The sequence below is a fragment of the Carcharodon carcharias genome, chromosome 20 (genome assembly GCF_017639515.1).
Source record: "Carcharodon carcharias isolate sCarCar2 chromosome 20, sCarCar2.pri, whole genome shotgun sequence".
In the NCBI taxonomy this organism is placed as follows: Eukaryota; Metazoa; Chordata; class Chondrichthyes; order Lamniformes; family Lamnidae; genus Carcharodon; species Carcharodon carcharias.
In genome coordinates this window covers 72926619-72940884 of record NC_054486.1, presented here as the reverse complement: position 1 = coordinate 72940884, position 14266 = coordinate 72926619, and the positions used below count along the sequence as shown (strand labels likewise).

At 42.1% G+C, this 14266-nt stretch overlaps 1 protein-coding gene across 1 annotated transcript; it reads right to left on the bottom strand.

Moving 5' to 3' along the window:
• Window positions 1-956: 956 nt before the first annotated feature.
• On the bottom strand, window positions 957-5916 carry LOC121292816 (exocyst complex component 3-like protein 2). Its single transcript, XM_041215247.1, has 4 exons — window positions 5882-5916; window positions 5638-5790; window positions 3519-3640; window positions 957-1481 (listed from the first exon to the last, which is right to left on the bottom strand). The coding sequence occupies exons 1-4, from the start codon at window positions 5900-5902 to the stop codon at window positions 1283-1285; spliced, it is 495 nt and encodes a 164-aa protein (XP_041071181.1). The 5' UTR covers window positions 5903-5916; the 3' UTR covers window positions 957-1282.
• Between the last annotated feature and the right edge of the window lie 8350 nt (window positions 5917-14266).

Here is a 14266-nt window from a genome sequence, read left to right as displayed (position 1 = left end):
TAAACTTATATAGCACCTTCAACATAATTAAATGTCCCAATATGCTTCACAGAAGGATTATAGAACAAAGTATGATACCGAACCACATAAGGAGATACTAGGCCAGATGACCAAATGCTAGGTCAAACAGATGGGTTTTCAGGCATGCCTAAAATGAGGAAAGCGAGTTAGGGAGGTGGAATGTTGTAGAGAAGGAATCCAGAGCTTGGGCCTAAGCAAGTGATAGTGCATGGCCACCAATGGAGAGCAAATATAATTGGGAATGCACAAGAGGCCAGAATTAGAGGAGCGCAGGTATCTCGGTGGGTAGTGAGGCTGGAGGAGATTACAAAGGTAGAGAGGGGCAATGCCATGGAGGAATTTGTAAACAAGGATGAGAATTTAAAGTCAAGATGTTGCTCGACTGGGAGCCAATGTAGGTTAACAAACACAGGGGTGATAAAGAAACAGGGTTTGCAGCAAGTTAAAACAGGGGCAGAAGAGGTTTAGATGACCTCAGGTTTAGGAAGGGTAAAATATTGGAGACCAGCCAGAAGTGTGTTGGAATAGTCAACTCTAGAGGTAACAAAGGCATGACTGAGGGTTTCAGCAGCAGATGAGTTGAGACAGGGGCAAAGTTGGGTAATGGTATGGAGGTGGAAATAGGCAGGGCTCTTATTGATAGCACAAATATGAGGTTAGAACCTTGACTCGGGATCAAAAGTGACACCAAGATTGCGAACAGACTGGCTTAACCTCAGACTGTTGCCAGGGAGAGGGATGCAGTCAATAAAACAAAATGTCTGCAATATGTCTGTCACAATGTGAGATATTTCTATAGGTACTTCCATCGTTCTACCTTGTACAATTGTATTTTTTATTTTACAGTCACCTACAAGATCTCAACCATTGAAACATTTCAGCAAATTTAGTTAATTATTTCTTTATGTAACTAGATCCCAGGCAGAAACGCCCAGAAATAAAATTCCCATGACACGGAAACTGAATATCCAAAGAGTCACAGCCTGGTGCTAGCTAGTACAAAAACCAAAAGTGCTTATTACAGAATCTTGATGTCTGTCATCACTGGCTGTTAAAAAGCTGATTATTTAGCTTCTAAAGAACAGGCTGAAATATGTGCACTTCTGATGTCAGCAACATCACTCAAATTAACATTAAAAGTGTTGATCCGAATGTCAGTGAGGTTGCAGCTCAGTCAATGTTGTGCGTTGTTTAGATTCAAATGCCCTTTATACACAATGCTGCTGTCATTTAATGATTGTTTTTCTTACTTGTTCTCTGATTATACTATGCAGCACAATATACAACAACCATTCTTCCTCCATTGGATTTTAGAGACATTTATCCCTTGAAATAATTTGTTGCATGATAAAAGGTTATCATTGAGTTCCATCATATAATCCACTTGTTTGAGGATGCTCCGCCTATCTGTTTTGGAAATCTTCCCTTTGACGTCCAGAATAGCGCTGATGTGTTCCTTCCTTTAAAATATAAATTGAAGTATTTTACAAATTACACAGCAATCCTTTATTTTCTGAACTCAGCTAGAATCACTGGTCCTGATTACTTTATTCCTTTATTCTAAATTTGAGTACCTCTACATCTATGACTGTCCTTTATTATTTTTGCAGTCTCCTTTATTGTCCACTACCTTACCTTTTCCTGGAAAATTTTCTCATTTCATCCTATACCAATGACCTTTCTGATCCTTTCAAATATGTCCCTATTAACTTTACAAAAGTATTACTAAAGTTATGTAAGTTTCTTTTAACTCTCAATTGATCACTGAGAGTGCTAATAATTAATTGCCACTATGATTGTGGCCTGCCATTCTATTGGTGATATTCTTTCCCATAGTATGCACCTCTAGGATATTTAGAAATTTATTTTGTTGTCACCTTGGGCTTTACAACAAAGTCTTTGACAGGCTCTGGCATCATGCACAGCTAAAGAGTTATTGTCATAAATGGTCTTTTACCAAAGCTTTATTCATAGGTCTCTTGTTTACTTGCAAAATGCACTTTCTTTACTGCAATTAATGGATCATTTTCTGACTTAATTTTCATCAATTTATGGGTTTCTAAGAATTTTGTTCTCCCATCTACTCTGTATTCCCCATTTTGCTCTTTTGACAGCGATTCTACTCAGCATTCCTCAGAGTGCATGACCACAGTACACAAAACTTCCATTTGCCTTGTGTAATGGCTAAATCATTGAATCCTGATCTCCTCCAAGTTTTTCAAAGGAGAATAAAAAACTGCTTCTTTCAATTCTTAACATTTGCCGATTCTTCTTATTTCTCAGAAGCTCAACCAAGAGCTACCATCTCTTACCTTCAATTGCCTTTTTACTTTGGAGTAGAATTTCAGCCTAGATTTTCTCAATATTTACCTTCCTCTAGGATTTCTGGATCTTCCACAGAATTTATGGTTGATGATTGGGAGCACCCAAACAGAAATTAATGGCATGAGTTGTCGGGTAGAATAAGTTTGTACAGCAAAGTGACTTGAAAGCACCTGGTTCAGGGTTAAATTTGTTTTCAAAAGGGGAAAGTGAAGGTGGGGGGAGAGATTTGTTCACATGGTGCATCAATGCAGACTTGTGTTGATTCCTTGGGGCAGACAGTGCCACAGACTGCTTCCTACACAACTCTCAAGCAGCTTTCTGCATTGTTACCTTTAAGAACAATAAAGGGCAACATTAAAGGGCAGGTAGTGGCCCACACATTGCCTGCCCTAATGAACTGAGGTAATTCTGCTGGTGATGCTATGTGAATTAATCCCTCCCCTTATATCTTTTGATGGAATTAAGCTGTAACTTATTATTATTTCTGGTCATCAAATGTTAGCTTATTTTGAAAATGGTTGTTGTGATACCTTTGCATCATAAAATCTCAGAAGGAGTTACCTTTTTTGGGCTGGGATGTCCTAGCTATGTGGCCCAATAACCTCAACCAAGTCCTTTTTTGTTGCATCTATTTCTTAGTATGGTGGTTTGCAGACCTGAAAATTTCTCAGTGCTGCTCCCACATTAATGGATATTTCTTTAATCTGAACACCAAGATCTGTTAGCATCTAAATCAATTATTTAAACTATAATGTGTCTGGTCAGACTCCATAGTGCAGACCAGGCCAACAAAATTGACTCCCTGCCTATGTCTTCTTAATCATTGAAACTTTTTACGTATATCGCTACAGCTAACCTCATGACAAGTTCATATTCCACTGCATTCATGTCATAGGCAAGATACTTGAGTTTCCGTTTTCAAAGGTAAACAAACAGAAGGTGACGCATGACACTAACACAAGTCCTGAATTCCAAAGCAATAGAATGCAATTTTATTTATTTTGTCACCTTGAAGGCATGGCTTTGGGCATTGGTCTTTAATCAGGGCTGTTTTTCAATTGTGTTTTTTTTTTATATTGTCAGCCTTTTTGAAACAGTCAGCTTTTTCAAGTTGGCATGTTAAGACCTCAGAAAAAATGTTTAAAAATATTGAGTTCCACATGATTACCTACCTTACATCGGGGTAGCTTGTAACAAATGCAGCAACCTCTATCTTTAATGCATCGATATCATTGATTTTTATTATTTCTGCCACATCTTGAATGGCTTTGTCTAGCCAAGCGGCACTAGATTGCTGAAAATATTAAAGACAGACAAAATATTTTTGACTATCACTGCACTTTTGTAATGACAATACCATACATAAGAACATGGTTGGATATGGATTTACAAAATCTAAAGTTGCTCAGAGAAAGAATGAAGTTTTTGTTATGGTTGGGTTCTCTTGGAAGATGATGGGTGTCTTACTCTTAGTAAGAGACCTGATTGGAGGCAAAGATCCTTTCTTCAAAGTACTTCTATTTACATAATTGACTATCTACAAGATTACAGAAAATTAGGACAGAGCTACTGCTCCTCTCTTAGATTCTCCTCAGTTTTGTCTCTCTGAGAGACATCATTATGAGATAGTTCCTTACGCACATGCTCAGCAGCTATTATTAGCGTTAACCCTTTACTCTACATCTCCCCCAATTCTTTATCCCTACATACTATATGCACAACCTCCTACAAAGTCCAAACATAGAGTTGATAATACACTTAAACTACACAAAACAACACATGCCTATAGTGATAAAAACAAAAAAACTGCGGATGCTGGAAATCCAAAACAAAAACAGAATTACCTGGAAAAACTCAGCAGGTCTGGCAGCATCGGCATTCCTGCTGAGTTTTTCCAGGTAATTCTGTTTTTGTCATGTCTATAGTGTTTGCATCAATTTAGCCTTTGTAGGTAAACTGATGGGTCCTGAAAGTCAGTGAGGCATTATGTCTGGCATCTGCCCCAAACCCTATTTCTGACCCTGTCAAAGTTTGTTGTGTCTGCAGGAGGCCTCTTTATTTGCTTACCACTGAGGGTGCCTAAACACTAGGGAGATACTTGTGATACTTCCCTTTGTCACAAATCCAATAAATCCGAAGCAGGTCGACTGGATGGATTGTGGCCTGAATCCCTAGGTTGTTCCCCCATATGCCCCTCAGTCAGTCAGTAAACTTCATACATGTTGCCAATCATCCCCAGTGAAGGACTGGGAAGCAGAAACTGGAACATTTGGAGTCTCCACTCCTGATCCCACCTGCCCTTACATCAATTGACCATATTTGGAGAGGGCAGAGACCTCATTGATGGCAATCCCTACCGGAAACTTCAGTAATATGGCAGTACCTAGCATATACACATCCTGGACTAGTTTTCAGCCACGCCAGTACATTCCTGCCAAAGTTACTTTGAGCAATTGCTGGAGCAGCCGTGGATTCTCAGGATCATGTTGTTTCCAAAAAACTTACTGGCATCTTATATAAATTGGTTTCTCCTTTCTAACTTTCATTTCTCATTACACACACCTCTCAGTTCCCAGCAGTTTCAATGGAACAGGATGGTCCTTATTTTGGACTTTTCCATACCCATTGCCCATTTCTACTTCATAATAAGCCTTTTTCCAAGAACAGTTCCATTTTTTTTTGGGAATATCGCAAACCATGTGGTAGAAAAGTGCATTTGTAACTGTTTAAAAGTACATATTGGTTTGCATGGCATTTATTATATCCTCAAGAGTTTAAGAAATCACATCTACAGGTACAGAATGTTTACGAATAAAATCTGTAATGTGTGTAACTTTTTATCAGTGCTATCACTGGTACACCATTTTGTGCTACTGAGTGGTAGGACACACAGTCACACTGTGCTAAGCTCCTGATCTCTGACAGGCTTCCTGGGCAGGAATGGAGGGAGGGAAGAATAAAATCACAGAGCAATTCAAAGCAAACCATTTCACAGTATTCCAAGTAATTGGTTAATTAAATGTTCAGCAAAGGCCATAAAGCTGGTCATCTGCTCAACTTTTAATGAGAGAATAGTGGATGGTAGATTGGGGGACTTAAAAAGAATGAAAAAGGAAAAAGTCACTTCAATCCATATTAAATTAAATTATGGTAAGAGGTCTGCATGCTTAGTTAATCCTTACATGCAAAGCAGGTTCAAGGAGTATGACCTACACCTGCTCCTCTTTCTTATCGCTCTTTTCTTCTTAAATATAAGAAAAATTAACAAGATAGTTAGCCCAATCTGCTTACCTGCTCTGCAAAAAATTGTTGCAGCTGATTAGAGTCCTGAATAATTTTATCAGATATTTGATACCAGTTATTTGATGCACATCTCAGAGAACTGTTAATAAGGACTGTTATGTATTCCTGAACAATTTTACAGTGTGCCCTCTCTACCAAAGTCTGCAAAAAAAAATAAAATTCAACTTTATTTTCCACAAGATGGATGGCCTTTAACAACATATGTCATATTTACATAAATCAAATACATTACCTTACAGGCTGCTCTATTCATATTGGAAAATTGAGCAAAGTAACATGTTATTAAAGACCTCACTTCTTCCATGTTCGGTGACCTGGAAAGTCCATCGTCCTTCAGATTGTCTGTCAAGCAAATCTTTAAAAGCAAAAAAAAAATTAAAATGTAATTATGTTGGAGCTGATAATCCATATCCCTATGGTACGCTGGCTTGGATTTTCATCCTCGAGCCAGGTAGGGGGGGAGTCGGGAAAGTTCCCTGCTCGGCCCACCTGGCTCAAGAGAAAGTGCCGCAAAGGTGGGATCTTCGTTGCTGGAGGTTAAGTGCAGGCTGGAATCGGGTCAGCTGACCCCGGAAGAAGTGTGGAGGCCGGCTGTTTAAAAGGCCTCCTTGGTGCTGTGTCCTAGTAAAAAGAAAACACAAAGGCCATCCAGCCCTCACCCCTTCACCCTCCAAACACTCGCCATGCTCCATTCATGCAACCTCATGCATTCCCAACCACTCCCTATGCCAAGCTCGGGCGCTTCCATGCCCATTGACCCAATGTACACTTTATAGAATCATCGTATATAGTGAGTGGTGTTAAAAAAAAGCTTTGAAAAAGTGTAATCCATTGATAACTGTCTCCTATGCTTGAAAAAAAAGTCTGAAGTGGAAGCTAACATAAGTGCCAATTATTCAGATCCTTTGAAGTTTCAAAAAGCACAAACCCTTGATACCACTTAACGTGCATAAACAAACATTATGAAATTTACCCTGAAATCAGAGAGCCTAAGCCGTCAATCAAACAATGTTTCCTCTGGGGAGCAGCTGTTCTCATATTATAATAGCTGTCTGGGCTCTCAGCTAAGCAATATATAATGAGGGGGGCATAGGGTATGAGTTGGGGGATGTGTGACATGGCATAGGGGGTCATTTGAACTTACCTTTTAAAAGGTCCCCTCATGCACACAAGGTTTAATGACTCCTCTAAGGGGTCAGGAACCATGATTTTTTTAAAGACCTGGCCCTTATCCATGAAAATTGCAGAGGAGAAGGAGATACCTATCTCCACGATGGAGCTGGCCAGGTCGGGAATGCCAGATGCAGACTTTTAACAGCAGCCAGCTCACACCCTTTAAAGGCCTTCCTGAAAATTAGACAGCCCAGGAATGGAGTTGGGAATCCCAGAGTCTGGACCCCCACCCCACCAATCCCGCCACCCCCCCACCCCCCACCATTTTTAAAGGGCTCCTGAGTAAATCCAACCTGGTGAAGATCTAGGCCATTCCCCCTGTAACAAGATGAAGCATCCACACCCAGTCCTCACATCCACAATGAGATAGGTGTTTGGGTATTGTTTATGGACTGCTTACATTTCCACCATGTCAACATTGACTTTTTGATACCTGATGACACCTCACAGCAGAAAGAAACAGAAATACTGGGAGGAGAATCCCACAGATAACCTTGCCATTCAGTGCATTTTGAAGATGTAGAAGAGTAAGTGGGAGCAAAGTTGAAGGCTTTGGATGAATCATGGAACGTGTGTTCACAGGAGCCGATGGTTGTGGCAGTGGAGGAACAGGAACCTGTTGGCCACAGGGCCAGTTTAAATCCTTCCTTAACTATAGAGCCCCATCGATTTGCACCTCATTGGGCTGGCATACAATAAAAGCTTGCTATCAGAGTACTAATGTTTAATGCAGTCCTTTGAGTGTAAACAGGGTGTGCTGCAAGGTCTGGTAGCAATTGTGAAAGGGTCCACAAGCCACATATGTGCAGTCTTTTTTGACCACTTAAGCAGAATTGTTTTAGTTAACTGGAGGGAGTCAGATGAGGAAAGTTATTATGCAGGGGTTTCATTGCCCTCATAGTTACCTAAAGGTGTGCTCCCAGAAGGTCAGTGGACATGTGGAGCAATACTCAGCAGCAGAAGTATGGCTGCATCAGGCATTGTGGCACTAATGTAGAATCATCTCATGATCCAGCACAAGAATGAAGAGGACCATCTCAGTCATAAGTCATAACAGTCAGCCACCTCACTTATTCTTGTCACTGGACAAGATTCAGATATCAAAACAAACTACTATTACCACCAATTACCCTCTAATTATTTTTTGGAGTGTGCAAACAATTTGTTTAAGTGCACAGTAGCCTAAAGGAGCTTTCTTGCGCATGGTCTGCACGGAAACTTGTCCCAAGGTGCTATATAGAGGGTTAACCAAAAAATAAATGCCAATTTAAAGAAGGAGATACCAGGAAGAGTGACCAAAGTTGTATAGATTTTTCAGGCTGTTCTTAAAGGAGGACAAAGAGGTGGGGAGCCAGAGGGGTTTATGGACGGAGTTCCAGAGAGTTGAACTTATGCTGCTGAAGATACAGCCTGCAATAATGGAGCAAAAAGGAGGGAGGATGAGGTCAGTGTCAGAGGAATAGAGAGTTTGAGACAGGCAAGAATGGGATTTATAGAGTAGGAGGAGATTATATAGATAAGGAGGGGCAAGTCCACGAAAGAATTAAAACATCGAGATGAGAATTTTAAATTTCAAGAATCCCACTGAGATGGCACGAAGAAGAAAAAAATCGAAAAGAAATTTGTTTCTCTTCCATATTCTCTTGTTTAAATTCTTTTTTAAAAACATGGACAAATGGCTGAACTGATAAAATGGCGGCTGCTGACCACATGATGGTAGTTCTGGGAGTTTCTGAGCAGTTTAAAAATGGACAAAGGCTAACTCATCCAACCCCTGGAATGTAACACTCCTTGCATTGTATAAACATTCCAGCTAAACCAATGCAAAGGATAGTAGATGAGATGTATGCACCAGCCAGTTTTGGACAAAGGCAGAGCTATTTGTGATTCCTCATCATTGTCCTAATGGTTCTACAGTTGCCTGATCTAAACACAATGAGTTTTAACAAGGGGCCTCATTAGCTAAATAGCTCAACCCAAAACCACCCTGTCACATGACTGAGACTTGAGCTGTTTGAATTGCTTTAATGATACAGTTTGCGGGTTTCATCATCAGTTACTGTTTAACCTCAGAAGAGATAACGGGACTACAGTCTATAGCAGCATGCTTCTAACTTCCAACCCTCTCAAAGCCTGGTCTCTGGAAAGAATCCTGGTCTCTGGAAAGAATCTTGCATTTCGCCAACAAAGTGAACTAATTCTCAGAATGCAAGAATACTTTGCTGCACTTTCACCTGCCCCAGCCTTCAACCGAGTTCCTAGGAAAGAAATGAGTACTTCTGCCAGACAAAGCCAACTGAAAGGGCATTCCTTGGACAGTGACTTATTGGACTCAGGACTCACGTGAAACAATAATTCTTATTTATTTTTATCGTGGTTTTTGCCCTGAACCCTTTTCTTTTCCTATCCCTCTTTGATTGTATGAATGCAAAAAGGGGTGGATGTTACGAAACCCCTTCCCATATTTTGTGTGTATGTGTGTGTAGATGATTAGATCACTCCACATCTGAAGGTTTGGGGAAAATATGCCACCACTTATAAAAAGTGGGGAAATCAAAAATCAAAATCAATAACACCTTTCTATTTATGGATGGGTGGTGAGAAGAGAAATCGGGGCTGCTTTAAATTAAACATACTCCTGTCCATAACACAAGGTTAGAGAACTGGAGATTAACATAAGACAATGAGAATAAATGGATATTTCTCTCGTTGTTACCTCTGCCACTGAAGGTGAAGCAAAGGCAATGTTTTCACCCATTTGTTAGCCTGTTTTTAAACAATTTATCTTAAAAACTAATAGACAGATTTCAAGAAACTTGGTACACAGATGGGATATGGCCCAAGGAAGAAATTCTTCGTTTTTAGCAAAGATGTAGATCCGGATCCTGGAAATTTTTAAAGGATCTATTAACATTGGGGTATGGGGTGGGTTGCTTTATTTAAAATATTGTTGATTGTTTTAGAATGTTATGGATTGTCTCAGCAGTTGTGTAAGAATTGGTCAAAACTATCAAATTGTGAGCAGAGTTTTCACAGCAGATTGTTGGATGGGGATTGGTCCTTGGTGAGATAGAAGCTCTGAATAAAGACATTTTTTTGTTTGTAGATACATAGTATCAACCATGCAGGGAAAAGCCTCAAGGGAGAACTACATAATTATAATGATGCTGAGTTAACACAGAGTGATGGAAGTATGCACTCCACTGATATCCTCTTCACTTATTATTGCTGTTGTTGACAGGGGTGATGGATGAAATGCTGCTATTACTAAGCACCTATCTAAAAACAGATTACCCACATGCACTTATCAGGCAGTAAATTGGGATTACTGATTACCCTCGATCCATAGAGTTCTTGCAGCTAGTACAGAGTTAAGTGCTTGGGGGAGGGGGTGGTGAGGTAGTTATGTATCCAAAGGCCCAGGCAAATGCTCCAGGGACATGGGCTTGAATCCCACCATGGCTGCTGGTGGAATTTAAATTCAGTTAATAAATCTGGAATTAAAAAGCTAGTCTCGGTAATAGAACAAAGAACAAAGAAAAGTATAGCACAGGAACAGGCCCTCCAAGCCTGCGCCGATCATATTGCCCAGCAACTAAAACATTTTGCTTGTGACCATGAAAACATTGTCGATTGTCGTAATAACTCATCTGGTTCACAAATGCCTTTATGGAAGGAAAATCTGCCATCCTTACCTGGTCAGGCCTACATGTGACTCCAGACCCATACCAATGTGGCTGACTCTTAAATGGTTGCCCTCTAAACTGGCCTAGCAAGCCACTCAGTTGTATCAAAACCGCTACAAAGTCTACAAAAGTGAATGAAACCGGACAGATCACCCGGCATCAACCTAGGCACTAGAAACAATACTGGCAAAATACTGGCAAAACCAGTCTTGTCAACCCTGGTACTCCTTACTAACATCTGGGGGTTTGTGCCAAAATTGAGAGAGCCGTCCCACAGACTAATGAAGCAACAGCCTGACATGGTCATACTCACGGAATCATACTTTACAGTCAATGGCCAGAACTTTTCACTCATCGGGCAGGCATGCGGTCATTGTGCACTCACGTGATATTTCAGTCAGCGGATGCGTGCAGGAGTCGGCAGAAGCCCACTAGCAATTGAAAGGCCTATTAAGGCCAGGAAAGTAATTATCAAATTCAATTTTTCACTGACTGTCCAACCTTATGGTTGGCGGGCAGACGAAAAGCCCAAGCGGTCTTTGGGTTTTTTTAGGAAACCTCATCTACAGGCAGGATAAGGTTTCCAACAGCTATTTAAAATTAAACTAAAATTTTAATGTTTCATTAATAACATGTGCCTGCTCACGTGAGAGTCATATGAGGGGACATATTTTTTAATATTTTAAAATCCTTTATTTTTAATTTTTTAAATCTTCATCTGCCTCAGGGAACTTTTCCTGTGCGCATCCGCACACATACATGAAGTTCCCCGCTCACCCTCCTGCCTCCACAGCCCCCCCACACACCCCCTCCCCCCTCCCATCACACAGGCAGCGCTGCAACGCACATTTCACGCTGGGCAGGCCTTAATTTGCCCGCCAGCGTGAAATCGCGACCATGGCCCAATCACGGGCGGTGGTTGGCTTCCCGACTGCTCCCGCTCCCGCCCGCCGAGCCCGCCCGACAAAGGCAAAATTCTGCCCAATGTTCCAGACACCAACATTAGCATCCCACCAGAGGTGGCGACACAGTGGTATACAGTCAGGGGTTGCCCTGGGAGTCATCAGCATCAACTCTGGGCCCCATAAAGTCTCATGGCGTCAGATTAAACATGGGCAAGGAAACCTCCTGTTGATTACCACCTGCTCCTCCATGTTGACCACAACTTGGAGGAAACACTGAGGGTGGAAAAGGCACAAGATGTACTCTGGGTGCGGTCTTCAATGGCCGTTACCAAAAGTGGTTCAGTCGCACCACTACTGACCGAGCTGGCCAAGTCCTAGTAGCTGCTAGACTGAGTCTGCAGCAGGTGGTGAGGGAACCAACAAGAGGGAAAAACCTACTTTACCTCATCCTCACCAATCTACCTGTCGTAGATGCATCTGTCCATGACAGCATTGGTAAGAGTGGCCACCGCACAGTGCTTGTGGAAACAAAGTCCCGTCTTCACATTGAAGATTCCTTCCATCATGTTGTGTGGCACTATGACCATGCTAAGTGGAATAGATTGCGAACAGATATAGCAAATCAAAACTGGGCAACCATGAGGCGCTGTGGGCTATCAGCACAGTAGAATTGTACTCAACTACAATCTGTAACTTCATTGCCAGCATATTCCCCACTCTACCATTACCATCAAGCCGGGAGATCACCCCTGGTTCATGAAGAGTGCAGGAGGGCATGCCAGCAGCAGCATCAGGCATACCTAAAAATGGGTGTCAACCTGGTAAAGCTACAAAACAGGACTACTTGCAAAACAAACAGCGAAAGCAATATGTGATAGACAAAGCTAAGTGATCCCACAGCCAATGGATCAGATCTAAGTTCTGCAGTCCTGCCACATCCAGTTGTGAATTAGACAATTTACAAATATCACTACCCTCAATGATGGGGTAGCCCAGTACATCAGTGCAAAAGACAAGGCTAAAGCATTTGAAACAATCTTCAGCCAGAAGTGCTAATTGGATGATCCATCTTGGCCTCCTCCAGAGGTCCCTAGCATCACAGTTGCCAGTTTTCAGCCAGTTTGATTCACTCCACATGATATCAAGAAATGGCTGAAGATGCTGGAAACTGCAACGGCTATGGGCCCTGACAACATTCCAGCAATACTGCTGAAGACTTGCGCTGCAGAACTAGCCATGCTGTTCCAGTACAGCTACGATACTGGCATCTACCTGCCAATGTGGAAGTTTACCCAGGTATTTCCTGTACAGAAAAAGCAGGACAAGATGCACCAGGCCAATTTCTGTCCCATCAGTCTATTCTTGATCATCAGCAAAGTAATGGAAAGTGTTGTAAACAGTGCTTCAAGCAACACTTACTCAGCAATAATATGGACACTGACGCTCAATTTGGGTTCTGCCAGGGCCACTCAGCTCCTGACCTTATTACAGCCTTAGTCATAAGACAAAAGGGCTGAACTCAAGAGGTGAGGTGAGAGTGACCGCCCTTGACATCAAGGCAGCATTTGACCAAGTGTGGCATCAGGGAGCTGGAGCAAAACTGAAGTCAATGGGAATCAGGGGGAAAACTCTCCACTGGTTGAAGTTTTACCTAGCACAAAGGAAGATGGTTGTGGTTGTTGGAGGTCAATCATCTTAATCCCAGGACATCACTGCAGGAGTTCCTCAGGGTAGCGTCCTGGGCCCAACCATCTTCAACTACTTCATCAATGACCTTACTTCCATCATAAGGACAGAAGTTGGGGTGTTCACTAATGATTGCACAATATTCAGCACCATTTACAATTTCTCAGATACTGATGCAGTCCATGCCCCTATGCAGCAAAACCTGGACAACTTTCAGGCTTCAGCTGATAAGTGGCAAATCACATTTGCGCCACACAAATGCCAGGCAATGACCATCTCCAACAAGAGAGAATCCAACCATCTTCCCATGACATTCAGTGGCATTACCATCTCTGCATCCCCCAGTATCAACATCCGGGGGATTACCATTGAACAGAAACTGATCTGGACCAGCCATATAAATACTGTGGTATACAAGAGCAGATCAGAGGCTGGGAATTCTGCAATGAGTAACTCATCTCTTGACTCGCCAAAGCCTGTCAAGGCACAAGTCAGGAGAGTGATGGGATACTCTCCACTTGCCTGGACGAGTGCAACTCCAACAACACTCCAACCATCCAGGACAAAGCAGCCCGCTTGATTGGCACCCCATCCACCACCTGCAACATCCACCCCCTCCACTACCAATGCACAGTGGCAGCAGTGTGTGCCAATTACAAGATGCACTGCAGCAACTCACCACGGCTCCTTGAAACCTGTGACTTCTACCACCTAGAAGGACAAGGGCAGCAGATGCATGGGAATGCAAGTACCCCTCCAAGCCACACACCATCCTGACTTGGAACTATATTGCTGTTCCTTCACTGGTCATTGGGTCAAAATCCTGGATCTCCTTCCCTAACAGCGGTGTAGATATACCTGCAGCAGTTCAAGAAGGCAGCTCACCACCACCTTCTCAAGTGCAGTTAGGGGTGGGCAATAAATGCTGGCCTAGCCAGTGATGCCCACATCCCATGAAAGAATTTTAAAAAGGTTTCTTTAATCAGCTTCTTTTTGTTTTCGCTGTACACTGGGGAGTTTTACTTGAAGCAGTTGTACTTGTGTACAGCCTTTGCTCTTTCCAACATGGTGTGATCAGCTTGCTCTCTGAACAGAAGGAGGCAAATATCACCCTGCACCTCCCTGGAGCTGGTGGCTGTATAATGGACCAGACAAGAAGTATCACCT